Below are 13,013 nucleotides of genomic sequence, written 5' to 3'. Positions count from 1 at the left end.
ACACGATATGCCTGCTTATAACTATCTGAGTCAACAGCAAGCTAAACTTTTCTTCGTGGTGTTGGAACATTTCTGAAGGTCATAGTGTCCTGTCAGAGATTTGGAAATCTCTTCTGCAAGCATTTGATGCTAATTCTAGCATCTTAAAGCCCTGTAAGCTAATATCTTCTAAAATGCACTGTGATATTTGAAATCCTACTTCCTACATTACTCAGGGGAAACAATGCACTTCACTAAGCTGTCTCAAGCTAAAATTCAGAGTCTATTAAAATGCATTCATTCTTTATGGGAGAAAAAAACCTTTCTTCAGCTTAATGGCTTCTCTGCAAGCACAGTGGGAGAATATATTTAGTTTAAACATCTCATTTGTTTGTACTGTGTGTGTGTGTGTGGCCGGGGTGTACTTGCTCACAGAGGTGGCTGTTGAGTTTATAGCTCACTTTCTCACTCAGGTTAGGGAAGTGGGCTTGCTATGTCCAGACTAGAGACCCGAAGGGCCTGTTATTATATCTTATTCACCCAGAAAGTTAACAGCTTTTAAAAGTAAGCAATCTATTGATTACTAACAATCATAAGAATTAACATTGAGAGCTTTCCATGTTCCAGTACTGTGCAGAGAGATTTACATAATTATTTCATCTAATCCTCATAATAACCTTATAAGGTGGGCACCACTGAATAATATGTCCAGTCACTAAGGCAGTGAGTAGGTACACCGGATTGTAACCCAGGAAGCTTGATTAGAGCCCACACACTCTTAGCATTTTTCCTATATGGCAGGCAGTACATATTAGTTGAATTAATAAATTATTCTAATCGCGTTCTTGAAAAATAGAGAAATCTACCTAACAAAATTATTTCTTATAGGACCTCCAACTCTCTAAGAGTATAGTTAAGAAAAATGTTTCCCCTACAAATCCATTAAAGGATATTGAACGTAGATGTAACACATTATTTGAAAAATTACCATAAGTTTTCTGTACTAGAATCAAGAAGAAAGCAGAAAACAATTGGACATCATCCATTTGACTCTAGCAAAGGTGAAAAATGCATGAAATCCCAATTATAATATCCCAAACATCCTTGATTTATAACATAATTCCCTCATCAGCAATTGTTTTTTGTCTTAGCCTCAGATTTGAAGAAACTGCGCAGACTTTTCAGCTCTTCTTGTCGTTTTAAGGTTATTTATTTTCATTGACCACTCTTATTCTCTTCCTATCCTATAAGTAATAAGCTACAAGGTCTGACTTTTCTTATAGCCATGTTGTGAATCTGGATAATAATGCATTGGGATCTTAATAAAAAAAAGGTTGAAATTTCACAGTTAAAAAATATCTTGCTGGGACACCTGGGTGGCTCAGTCATTTGGGCGTCTGATCTTGATTTTGGCTCAGGCCATGGTTTCAGGGTCGTGAGACTGAACCCCATGTCAGGCTCTGTGAAGGAGCAGAGGTGGGTGTTCTGCTTGAGATTCTCTCCCTCCTTCTCCCCCTACCCCCTTTCTTCTCTCTCTCCCTCTCTTAAAATCTTAAAAAAAAATCTTGCTAACGTCTCAAATTTTTACATATTTTTAATTAGATACTCTTTGGTCTTTGGACCAAATATATACTGATATATTATAAATTACTTCAGCCAAATGTGATTATAAATAAACATTAAATATTTCATAGTACCTACCTTTTTTTATTTTTTATTTATTTATTTGTTTTTTAAAGATTTTATTTTTTTATTCAACAGAGATAGAGACAGCCAACGAGAGAGGGAACACAAGCAGGGGGAGTGGGAGAGGAAGAAACAGGCTCATAGCAGAGGAGCCTGATGTGGGGCTCGATCCCATAATGCCGGGATCACGCCCTGAGCCAAAGGCAGACGCTTAACTGCTGTGCCACCCAGGCGCCCCCAATACGTACCTTTTTTTAAAAAGATTTTTTGTTTATTTATTTTTGAGAGAGAGAGAGGGAGCACGCGTGTAAGTGCATGAGCGGGAGGAGGGGCAGAGGGAGAAGCAGACTTCCTTAAACAGGGAGCCTGATGTGGGACTTGATCCCAGGACCCTGAGATCATGACCTGAGCAGAAGGCAGACACTTAACCAGCTGAGCCACCCAGATGCCTGGGAACTATCTTTCAATCAGATTACAGTGTTTATTTTTACAGAAGAGCATTGAATAAGCATGAAGCAGACAGTACTGAAGAAATTTAGGTAGAGACAAATATAAACATGTAAAAATTTCCATATCTCTTAAATTTATGATGCATCCAACCCAGGTTAACTCTTTGAAAAGGAAAACAAAAGACCTACTGAGAAACTTTATGCCATCGAAACTTAGAGACTCAATACTAACATTCCTTACTTCCTACAATAGTGTCTGATTTGTCAACTTGCTCCTGAAGTCATTTACTTGTGATTTGCTTTGTTCCAGAAGGGATTTTGGGTGATTAAAGCTATTTGCATTTTCATCCTATCCTAATTCTTGGGAATTAGCAGATTCCGCTAGATTACTACTTCCTATATCACATTTCCCTAAATTTGTTTATTTCATGCCTCAGTTATCCTTGAGTTCTAGAATATCAGAATTTGGTTTATGTCCTCCCAGCCACATCCTTTATGATTTTACACTCTGTGATTTTATCCTTCTTTATATCTGTGTCTTTCTAGACTGAAGAGTCAATTCATAAGTAACGAATTTTCCCAATATAGTTTTGAAAAGGCAAAGAACATAGAAAAACGTATATTTATTAAAAATACTCTAAAATTAGAAATATTTTAAAATTCTAGATTTTGAAACAATATTAACAGTATTTCAGAATATCACAAATAGCACTTTTTTATCTCATAAGGAGTATTGAATCAGAATACAGATAGGAGGCACATCTGTTCAAAAAATGTAATATCAAATATACAGTTATTATTAACAGAGGAAGGTTCTATTTTTCCTTTCACATCCCTACTAATTCTTAAAGCGATAGTATACTTTCTTTTCTTATTGATTGAAAAATGAATTTTTTTTTACCATGGTGAGGCACCACCCTGCCCTTTTGTAAAACCAATTCTGGTAACCACACATTTACTTTGATCTTCAATGAATATTTTGCAATGCATTTTTTATATTCCATAAGAAAGCACTGCCCTGCTTTTAAGGGAAATGAATGCACAAAGTTACATGTTTCTCTTTTCATTTGAGAACTAGATCTGTAGGAAGATGTTAGAGAGGTTCATTACTTGGGTTAAATTACAAAGCTGAGAAACTATTAGGTCTACAGTTTCTTGCACCTGCATAAGTAAACCTTGTATGAGCAAGCTAAAAATCATGTACATTAACTTTAATAAATATTAACAAAGCAAAAGAGATACAATTTGAAAATTACTGCTAATAAAATATATTATTGTAATTCATTTAATATGTAATAGAATAGATTTAAGAAATATGCATTTGGTGCTCATTTTTAAACATTTTGCAGATAGAAACCAGAGGCAGTAAGGGCACATACATGGTTTTATGTTTGGAAAGCGGTTTTTTGCTCGGTTCCAAGGCAGATCGGCATCAGTTGAAGAAAGATCCTGAAGAAATTTTGGTAGTTCCTGTGGAGTGAAGTCATTGCAAAGTTTAGATTTATTTCAGAGGTAAACAAGAAATTCTACTTAGGAAAAAACTATTTTTTGTTCTAAACCCTTTTACTTTTAAATTGACACCTCTCCTAACTGCAGAAACAAGGTCAAATTATCAGCAATGAACTTACACAAACATTTACTGAAAATATCCTGAAAAAATTGGTCAGTTGGGCTATTGCTTTCTCTGGGATAATTTCTTTGTACTTTTGGAAGCCGTAAGATATGGCATCCCTGTTAGTAATAACCCTTTTCCATACTTTACTAATGGTTTCATCAGGAACACACTGAGTATAATTTAATATTTTAATGTCTACTTAGTAGGGGAAGGGAGTTCGGTGATTTATTTTTTGTTTTTTCTCCTCAGGCAGTGTGATTTCATGCCTATTAATTGGTACAACATTGGTCAGTTTAAGAAGATGCCAGAGGTCAATTCCTGTTCTCAGTAGGCATTGTTAAATCGATACTGGAATGCAAAGGTGCGATTAAGAATTATCAGACACAGATGAAGGGTCAAGGAGATCCATTATTGACATTTTGGTAAAAAATCATATTATCCATTCATCAAGAAATTTGGTGCATGAAAATGTGTTCACTATTTTGTTGAGCTGGTGATTTATATTTACAAAGTTTATAGTTTTCATTTTAGAAATAAGTCTCAACTTGCCAGATTCCTTAAAAAGTTTAAAAATTTATGTTTTTACAATTTTTTCAACATCATTATAAACTATTTCTTTTATTAGGTAAGTCTCCCTTTCTCCCTTATTATTCCGCAAAAAGAAAATCCAGACAGTCTTTTGCATGTGGATATTTGCAGTGTAAGCATCTGAAATCTGGTGTATTGGCACAAAAGGCTTAGAAAAAATTTGTTTAACCAAATAGGGAATCCTAGAACAGTTTCCCTGTGTCAAGGTGTTGGGAGTATATGTCAGCATAATCATAAGAGACAATGAAGGAATAGAGGGGGAAACAAAGGTGAAATGGAAATCTCCTGAAAGGTGGTACTTTTTTTCTTTAATTATTTCATATAGAAGTTTCCATTTATAGATTTAAATGACTGTGGCCTTGATAATCAATACCCAATTACCAGGTTGACTGTTTGGATAGTAATTTCACACTTGGCAGCCTTTTTCTTATCAGGGAACACAGGGCCTCTGCCATCCTATTCAATTCTTTCTCTTACTGTTTGTTCTTTTTAGTGGGATCATAGATGAATGAGGCTGTTTTGTATCCTTATGCTTTTGTATTTTTCTCTCTCTCTCTCTCACTCTCTCTCTCTCTCAGAGATACTTTTCCCCCTTTAACTACCCATTGGTCTTCTGATTGTCCAAAAGTTCATCTCAAACATCACTTTTTTGTGCAGTCTTTTCTGAGTGCTATCCAAATAAAGCCAGTCCTCACTTCTTTCTGCATATCTCTGTCATGATACAGTGTATTTATGTATTTTTTGTGCACATCTGCAGTTCTTATCATAGTATGAGTTCCTTTATGGTAGAAGTGATCGTCGTAACACATAGCTAATACTTGTGTCAGCCACTATTCTTAGTGTTACACACATTCAATCATTTTAGTACTCACAACTCCATGAGGTAAATACTATTAGTTTACAAATGAGGGTATTGAGGAACAGAGAGTATACGTGATTTGTCCAAATCACTTAGCTATTAACTGTTGAATTGCTATATATTGATATGCCAAACATAATGCCTACCTATAGTAGGAGCTTATAAATATTTAAGGTATAGGTGAGTATGATCTGAGTTTTAAAGTTTATCAAATATGCATTTATTTATTAAAATATAATTTTGCTTTAAAAAGCTTCATACAGCATTAGGAGAAAAAACAATTAAAAAAAGTTCCTTACGTATATAGATACACTTATACAATATATACATACAGCCTATATATTTGCATTTAAAAAGTTCTTAAAACCATGATCTCCAAAGAAGTTGAACTAGAAATCTTTTCAATGTAATATATGTGAAAATGTTGCTGCTAATAAAACTTTTCATCTACTCAGTCATGCATAATGTAATTTTATTTGCTCCTATTCTAGTGAAATTACACTTTTGCTACTGAAAAATTCCAAGTTCTCGCTGTATAAATGCTAAGAAAAGCTTTATGGTACCATCGATTTTGTTAAGTCCAGACCAATATTACTTAAGAAGCATAACCAAAGAGCTGTAGGAAATACCATTAATCTTCTCACATTTTGTTATTATTCCCTGAGAGGCTGAAATATTATAATCCTGAATTATTCAAGCCAATTGCTTAATTCTTTGTTTCATAGGTTCACACACTAAAAATTTCATGAAAAAAAAGAAAGTTTTTGGTGACATTTAGAAATCCATTTTACTTAAATAATACAAAATAATCACATAAGTTTCGAAAGATGCACAGAACTTTTAAAAAAGCTTATTTACAGATCTGATATATACCTTATGCATTAATATAATTTCAATTTTATAGATATACAAAATGCTAAAAACAATATAATTAATCTTAACTTTTAAATAGTGTTCAGCAGAATGTTCTTAACTTCACATATTCTCCATAAGGTGATAGTGTATTTATTTCATAGTAACTTAAAAATAGGCCTCATAAAACACGGGTATTTTTCCTTTTAGATAGTTCCAGAAATAATATTATTTTTGTAGTTTCTGGAAACATCATGTTCTGTTCTCAGGTTTATCTATATCACGAACATAAACTAAGCAGGCAAATATAAAAAGGAATTATTTAGTCTCTAAATCTAAAATAATTATTTAAATATAAAACCACATTTATGGTAAAGCCTAAATCTTGCCCACCAGCAAAAACCAATGAACGCAACCTTCCAGACTCCCACGTACATCTGGATGAAAGAGCAGAGCGGAAATGAGGCCAGGCTGCCATTGCTGGGGAGGTCTGCAGAAGAGCACCCTTTCCTCACACAGTAGGTGAATAATTCTGTTCAGGTTGCACCAGAGGCCACCCCGTGTAACATTACTATCCAAACAATCAACCTGGTAATTGGGTATTGATTATCAAGGCCAGAGTCCTTCATGGCCTCGCATGCTTAAAATGGACATGAAATGTGACACATGAAACGACTGGAGGTCTGGCAATGTTGTGACAACTGCTAGTAACATACCGAAAATTCTTCTTGAAACTTTAGGTTGTTGTTTGTGCAAAGCTCTTCAACATGTTGCAGGAAGGACTTCTTGCTTACCGGCCTCCAAGCAAAGAGAGGTAGAAAGTGGAATCAGGTTAGACTGGCACCAGCTGTACAGTGAACAAGTCAAAGAACAGCAGACATTTCCAAACCTGTAACCACAGAGCCCTTTAAAGTCACTCTCCCATATTTACAAAATTAACTTTTCCCCTGTAAGTGTGCTTTCTTTATATCCCCGGCACAAAATCCTTTCCATTTTTAAGTGACTTTATATGAATGATTTCACATCGTAAGAAAGAAAGTTTTTCAAGTAAATATAAGGGCATAAAGTTATCATTGAATCCTAAAGCACATAATACCTCTTTGTCATACAGAAAACATTTTATACATTACAAGGTTTTAGAAGATATAAAATATTGCAGTGACCTCATTCTCATAATGACATGGTTTTTAAACCCTAAGGAGTTTAAATATCCCCGTATTACTTCCCAAGCTAAAATACAGACATGCAGGCTTCACCCCAGAGAGAGAGAAAGCATTTCTCCAGTTACCATGCAATTAGTCATGCTTTTATGATTTATATCCAGCTTGGAGGTTTTTCTAGCAAACATACAAAAAAAGGAACCACACATTAAGATTCATTGAATCAGTGAATCTAGCATTGATATTCAAAAAGAAGAAAAGATATTTAACAAACTTACTTGATGGATTTTCTATAACTAAGTAACCTGCAACAGAGATTGTGTTAAATGCATGATAAGTTAAGGGTATAGCTCTTTCTGAAGGAGTTCTAGATTAAAATCAGATAAATATAATAAATCAGTAATATATGACGTGCTATGCCTTTACCTGATATGCAATCATTATTTTGAATTCTATTTCATCTTTCTAAGTGATATTATTTGGACTCAAATATGGCCAGATAATAACTTAGCTTCCCTCTCAAGCTAAGACACCCTTTTAATATTGTTAGGCATTTGGGGTACTATGTTAAAAACAGGTCACTTTTTTATATATTGCATAGTATTTAGAGCCAAAGAGAATTAGTGTGGATATTAAAAAATATTTTCTTTGTCCACAGAGAGTGCTTAACCAGAGAAAGTGGATCTTTGAAAAATGACATCATATTGCCTAAGTTTTATTTCATGAGTGAGTTTTGATGAGTTTATAGCCATAAAAAATTACAATTCTTTCAGTTACTTTAGACATATCTCCTCTGACAGTTCATTGGTCATCACTGGTCAAATTATTCATACTCTGAAAAAACTGAAATAGTTTTTAACGGCTAAATAGACTACGCAACACACACAAATTCAAAGATGGGAACATCTTTAATAACACATTTGTCATGCACAGTCAATTAGCACTGCAAAACCACAAAAGGCACAAAGTATAATGAAATAAAATGAATAAAATATAAATTTTTCAATGTTTCAAATTTTAAATATTATCAGGGATAATTTTACTGCATTCTTCAAGTGAATAATGTTTATAAGAGGATGTGGTTTTTGAAGTAAAGAACAAATGAAAGACAATAATTAGTTTGAAAAATGTGTCATAATGAATACTATGAAAATGGTCACAAAGGCGTATGTTCAATGAAGAAAACATGAGACAAAAAGTTTATTACAATAGGAATTGGTGAAAAATATGGGGGTGCAGAAGTAAGTACTACCAAGAAGAATAATAGAATTCTTGGTTAATGCAAGGGGAAGGAGGTATATTCCAGCTTCTCAGAGTATAACCTCATACAGCATCCCATTATCAAACACGGTGTCACAGTGATAAAACAGCAATGTTTGAGCAAAGTCCAGGTAGATGAACTTGTAAGCTTCCTACAAGAACCTGGAGGGACTCTGAGAAGACAACAGAGAAATTTTTAACTAAATGGATATGGAGATGGTTGAATGGGCTACTGAATCAGAAGAATCCTAGATTCAAGGTTTGTGACAGGAAAATAGAGAGTGTCTGAATTAGAGGCCCTGGAAATATTTCTGATATAGCAACAGATAAAGTGGGGACTGAGGCAACAGTTAATTCCTGTTGGAAATAATTACCCTTCAGCAAAGACCAGCAAGAAAAAAACATAATCATGGACTAGGCCCATGCTACCCAAGTCCCTTTCGATGCCTGATGCCCCAATGCTCTTATGCCATCATGTTCCTCAGAAACAGGAAAGGCAAATGGGGAAGGTTGGGCAAATCCTAATTAACTGAGCTTAAGATAGAAATACAGATGAGATATTTGAATTAGCAAGATCAGTTTCCCTGCTACCATGCAGAAATAGAAATTCTTCAGTTGCATGGTTATTGCTTTCCTAACAACAGGGAATTTTAAAATCAATTCGTGGTTGGTGAAATTCAAACACACTACATCTGATTTAATGACAGGCTCATGGTCCACCTAGTTAAGGACAGTCAGATTGCCATCCTACAGTGGGGAGAGTCTCTTTTCCCAGAGAATCCAGGATTATTTAAGGTGGTATTGGCAGAATATTTTTACCAGGCTCTCTAGAATCTAAAGTAGGGCTAGCTTCTGGGCAGCCATCGATAAGGCATTTGAAGAATCAGAACACGATCCATTAAATTCTCAAAAGACATTAAACATGAATAATCATGTTAAAATATAAATGTGTAAGAAATAGCTAAAGCACCATGTTATTATCCACACCCTTACTTTTTCTTATTAATGATATCTATTCTCATTTAGAAATTATAATTAATAAAAATATCTTTTGTCGATTTCTTTACAGTGAAAAACACTACAGAAAGTTGCTTTTTTTTTTACTATTATTTTATTTTGTATTTGAAAGATCTCTCTAAAGAGACTAATTTTAAACTGTAACTGGCTACCTATTGGATCCAGGTGGATATTTGTGAATTCTTTCCTTACTATAAAATATGATGGGTTCAAATACCTGCTCCAACACTTCCCGGCTCTATTACCTTGAGCAAGTTACTTAACCTTTCTGTGTCTCGGTTCCTAATTTGGAAAATAGGGTAAGTATATGTAAATCAAGTTCATATGTGTACAATGCTTAGAAACGCCCTTAGCTTTGGAAGCAATACATAAATATTAGTTACTATCATTAGCATTATAATTGCTATGTCTACTTTATTTTGTAAAACTCAAGCTTCTCTTACCCATCTGTCCTATAATTCACACTGATATAAAGGAAAGGTTTTTGTTTTGTTTTGTTTTGTTTCCAAAAGAATATTCTATCTTAATTTTACTCAAAATTGGGTAATCAACATGCTGGCATTTTTAACATTATTCCTTAACAACTACCTTTCACATACTCTGTTTGTATTCCAGCTATTCTCTAGCATCCCTCCCTCTAAGTTTGTACCATTCTAGGTGTTTTCCCACAACCAGATCCTATGGATTCCTGAATAGCTGATTCAAATACTAACTCTTCCATGGACCTTGCCCTGTTCTATTGTAGAGAAAATAATTTCTTCCTTCTATGAAATGAAATTTCTATGGACAAACCACTTTCTACCTTGTATTATGGCTATATAAGCACAGGTATTAAGGATACATGCATTGAGGTTCATGTGTACTTGAAGGCAGGGAAAGGATTAACACTGGCTCCCTACAAGACCCTCATAACCTTATTCATAGTAGTCAATGAATAAATCATCATTAAATATACAATTGTTGATGCATTCAGACTAAGATACACAGAAAGCTAAATATAAGTACTGTGCTTATTATGAGAGTATCTGAACTGAATGAATTTTCCACTAAAATAGTAAGCAATTGAGAATTCTCAGGAGCTTTAGGTAAGTATGATCAATAGATGTATCAATAAACACTATATGAGTCTAGGGTGCCTGGGTGGCTCAGTTGGTTAAGCATCTGCCTTCAGCTCAGGTCATGATCCCAGGGTCCTGGGATCGAGCCCCACACTGGCTCCCTGCTCAGCGAGGAGCATGCATCTCCCTCTCCTGATCCCCCTGCTTGTGCTCTCTCTCTGTCAAATAAATAAATAAAATCTTAAAAACAAAGCACTATATGAGTCTAAACAAAGACATATTAGATCCCCTAACATTAGAAGTTAACAGATGCTAGATACTTCTTAGGAAATTAGATATATGAACAACAAAATCATCTTGCCTATCCAAGTAGTAAAAAGATAGACTTCAAAAAAAGAGTAAGATCTGTTTTGGCTTTATTTTCCTTTGTATCACTCTCTTTATCTAAACCCAATCACTTTATGTAACCTATTCTTCACATTTGTATTTACATAATGTGAGAAACAAGACTTCTAAAGTCTAATTTTTATGTAATTTTCCAGTCTATGCCTATGTTACCAGTATGTGTGAACTGAAATTGAAATACCTATCTGGATAGCTTAAATTGAGAAGACATTTTGGCAAATATTACCTAACTATTTCAAATAAAAGGTTTTTTTGTTGTTTCCTGTAGTATCCATATCACTGTTTTGATACTTAGCCTCATATTGTATGGGTGTACTTTTCCTTTAAGAATTGATGGCATTCTGGGGTGCTTGGTGGTTCAGTCGGTTAAGCATCTGACTCTTGATTTCAGCTCAGGTCATGATCTCAGGGTTGTGAGATCAAGGCTCATGTCAGGCTCTGTGCTCAGCGGGGAGTCTAAGGGCCTGTTATTATATCTATATAATAGTCCCTCTCTCTCTCTCTCCTCTGCCCCTAACCCTCACACACTCTCTCTCTCTCAAATAAATAAATAAATCTTTAAAAAAAGGGAATTGGCTGCATTCTAAATTTTATTATAGGTTTTAAAGTTTTGCTTTTAAATAGGAAAAAATGAATTTGGACAATTTATACAGGGAATTAGAAAAGAAGGTGGGGCATAATACAAAAAACCCCCCAAACCACTGACTTACACTGATGAGGAAATTAAATTCTTTTAGGAAAAACTGTTTGGTTAGATAAGTATAAAAGAAAACCTCACAGAAATTAGTGTGCATGAAAGTCAACAATGTTATTTCAGGAGTGCTATTTTCAAATTAAGTGATCTGTGAAGACGTTCAAAGAAACTCAAATAGAAAACTTTCATTAACATTTTTAAAAACAAATTGTTACATGAAGAGCATTTTAGACTGGTATTTTATTCCCTTACAATGGTGAATGATACTGTCAAATCAAATTCAGTTCATTATTATATAAATCAATGTGGGAATTGTCCAGATTTCAATAAGATAACTGACCACTTTCCAACAGAAGGGGCTAAACACTTTTTATTACATGAATCTTAGCTGTCTTAAATCCTATTCCCTTTTGTTGAAAAGGGTATTATTTCATGTCTGGGATCATTTTTTAAAAGTCTATCAAAAACTTAAATTCCACTCAGATTACTCTTGATAGATCCAGAGAGGAACCATTTATTTATGTTGGCAGTGGTGATTGAAGACCATATTGTCACAGAGACTCAGCTTTCCCTCAAGGTCAATTAGTTGAAATCTATAGGGAATTAAAATATAGTCCAAATAGAGAGCCATGGATGATAGCCTATAGATGAGTGGCTTAAATCAGCATTACCAGTGGCATAGGACAAACTGAGAAACTTTGTGTTTTCTACTTAAGCTAGGTTAAAAAGAAAAGAACCTCAAATTCTATTGTGATTTAAAATACGTATCTGTCACACTGACATATACTTCATATTCAACTAAAAATTTGTTAAGAATCTATCTTTCTGGTAAAACATAATAATTAATCCTTCCAACTTTTATAAAATACAGAGTGTGAATTTTTAATTTCTATATTTCAATCAAGCCATTAATTGCTCCAACATTTACATCTACTTCTATAATGATATCTTATTACTTATCCTCAGCATTTACTGTGATGCTTTCAATGGCGTCTTCAGTTTTGTTCTTTCCTATTGTTTTTATTTGTTCTAGGCTTTAAAATAGTATTCTTTCAGATCTTTTTCTTTCTTTCTTTTATTTAAAGATTTTATTTATTTATTTGACAGAGAGAGAGTGAGAGAGCATAAGCAGGGGGAGTGGCAGGCAGAGGGAGAAGCAGGCACCCTGCTGAGCAGGGAGCCAGATGAGGGGCTGGATCCCAGGACCCTGGGATCATCACCTGAGCCGATGGCAGACACTTAACTGAGTCACCCCGGTGCCCCATTTCCAGGTCTTTCTTCATTCTTTTATCAAATCACCAATAATCTTTCTGTGGTCCATAATATAAATTTAAAAAGTTTTCCTAACCAATCCTCAAAAAAGTTAAAAATAGAACTACCATAATGATCCA

At 34.4% G+C, this 13,013-nt stretch overlaps 1 protein-coding gene across 5 annotated transcripts in view; it reads right to left on the bottom strand.

The window, feature by feature from the left end:
* Positions 1–13,013, bottom strand: part of PTPRQ (protein tyrosine phosphatase receptor type Q) — a 203,362-nt gene that overhangs the window by 20,816 nt on the left and 169,533 nt on the right. For 4 of the 5 annotated variants that reach the window (XM_034644219.1, XM_034644220.1, XM_034644221.1 and 1 more), the window contains exons 36-37: positions 6,745–6,826; positions 3,494–3,584 (exon numbers count right to left, since the gene is read on the bottom strand). In XM_034644219.1, the coding sequence (XP_034500110.1) occupies positions 3,494–3,584; positions 6,745–6,826 (173 nt within the window). Of the gene's footprint in view, positions 1–3,493; positions 3,585–6,744; positions 6,876–13,013 lie in introns of those variants that run through there. The other variant, XM_034644223.1, reaches the window with a different exon arrangement.

This window comes from Ailuropoda melanoleuca, chromosome 15 (genome assembly GCF_002007445.2).
Source record: "Ailuropoda melanoleuca isolate Jingjing chromosome 15, ASM200744v2, whole genome shotgun sequence".
Taxonomy (NCBI): Eukaryota; Metazoa; Chordata; class Mammalia; order Carnivora; family Ursidae; genus Ailuropoda; species Ailuropoda melanoleuca.
This window is presented reverse-complemented; position numbering and strand designations above follow the sequence as displayed.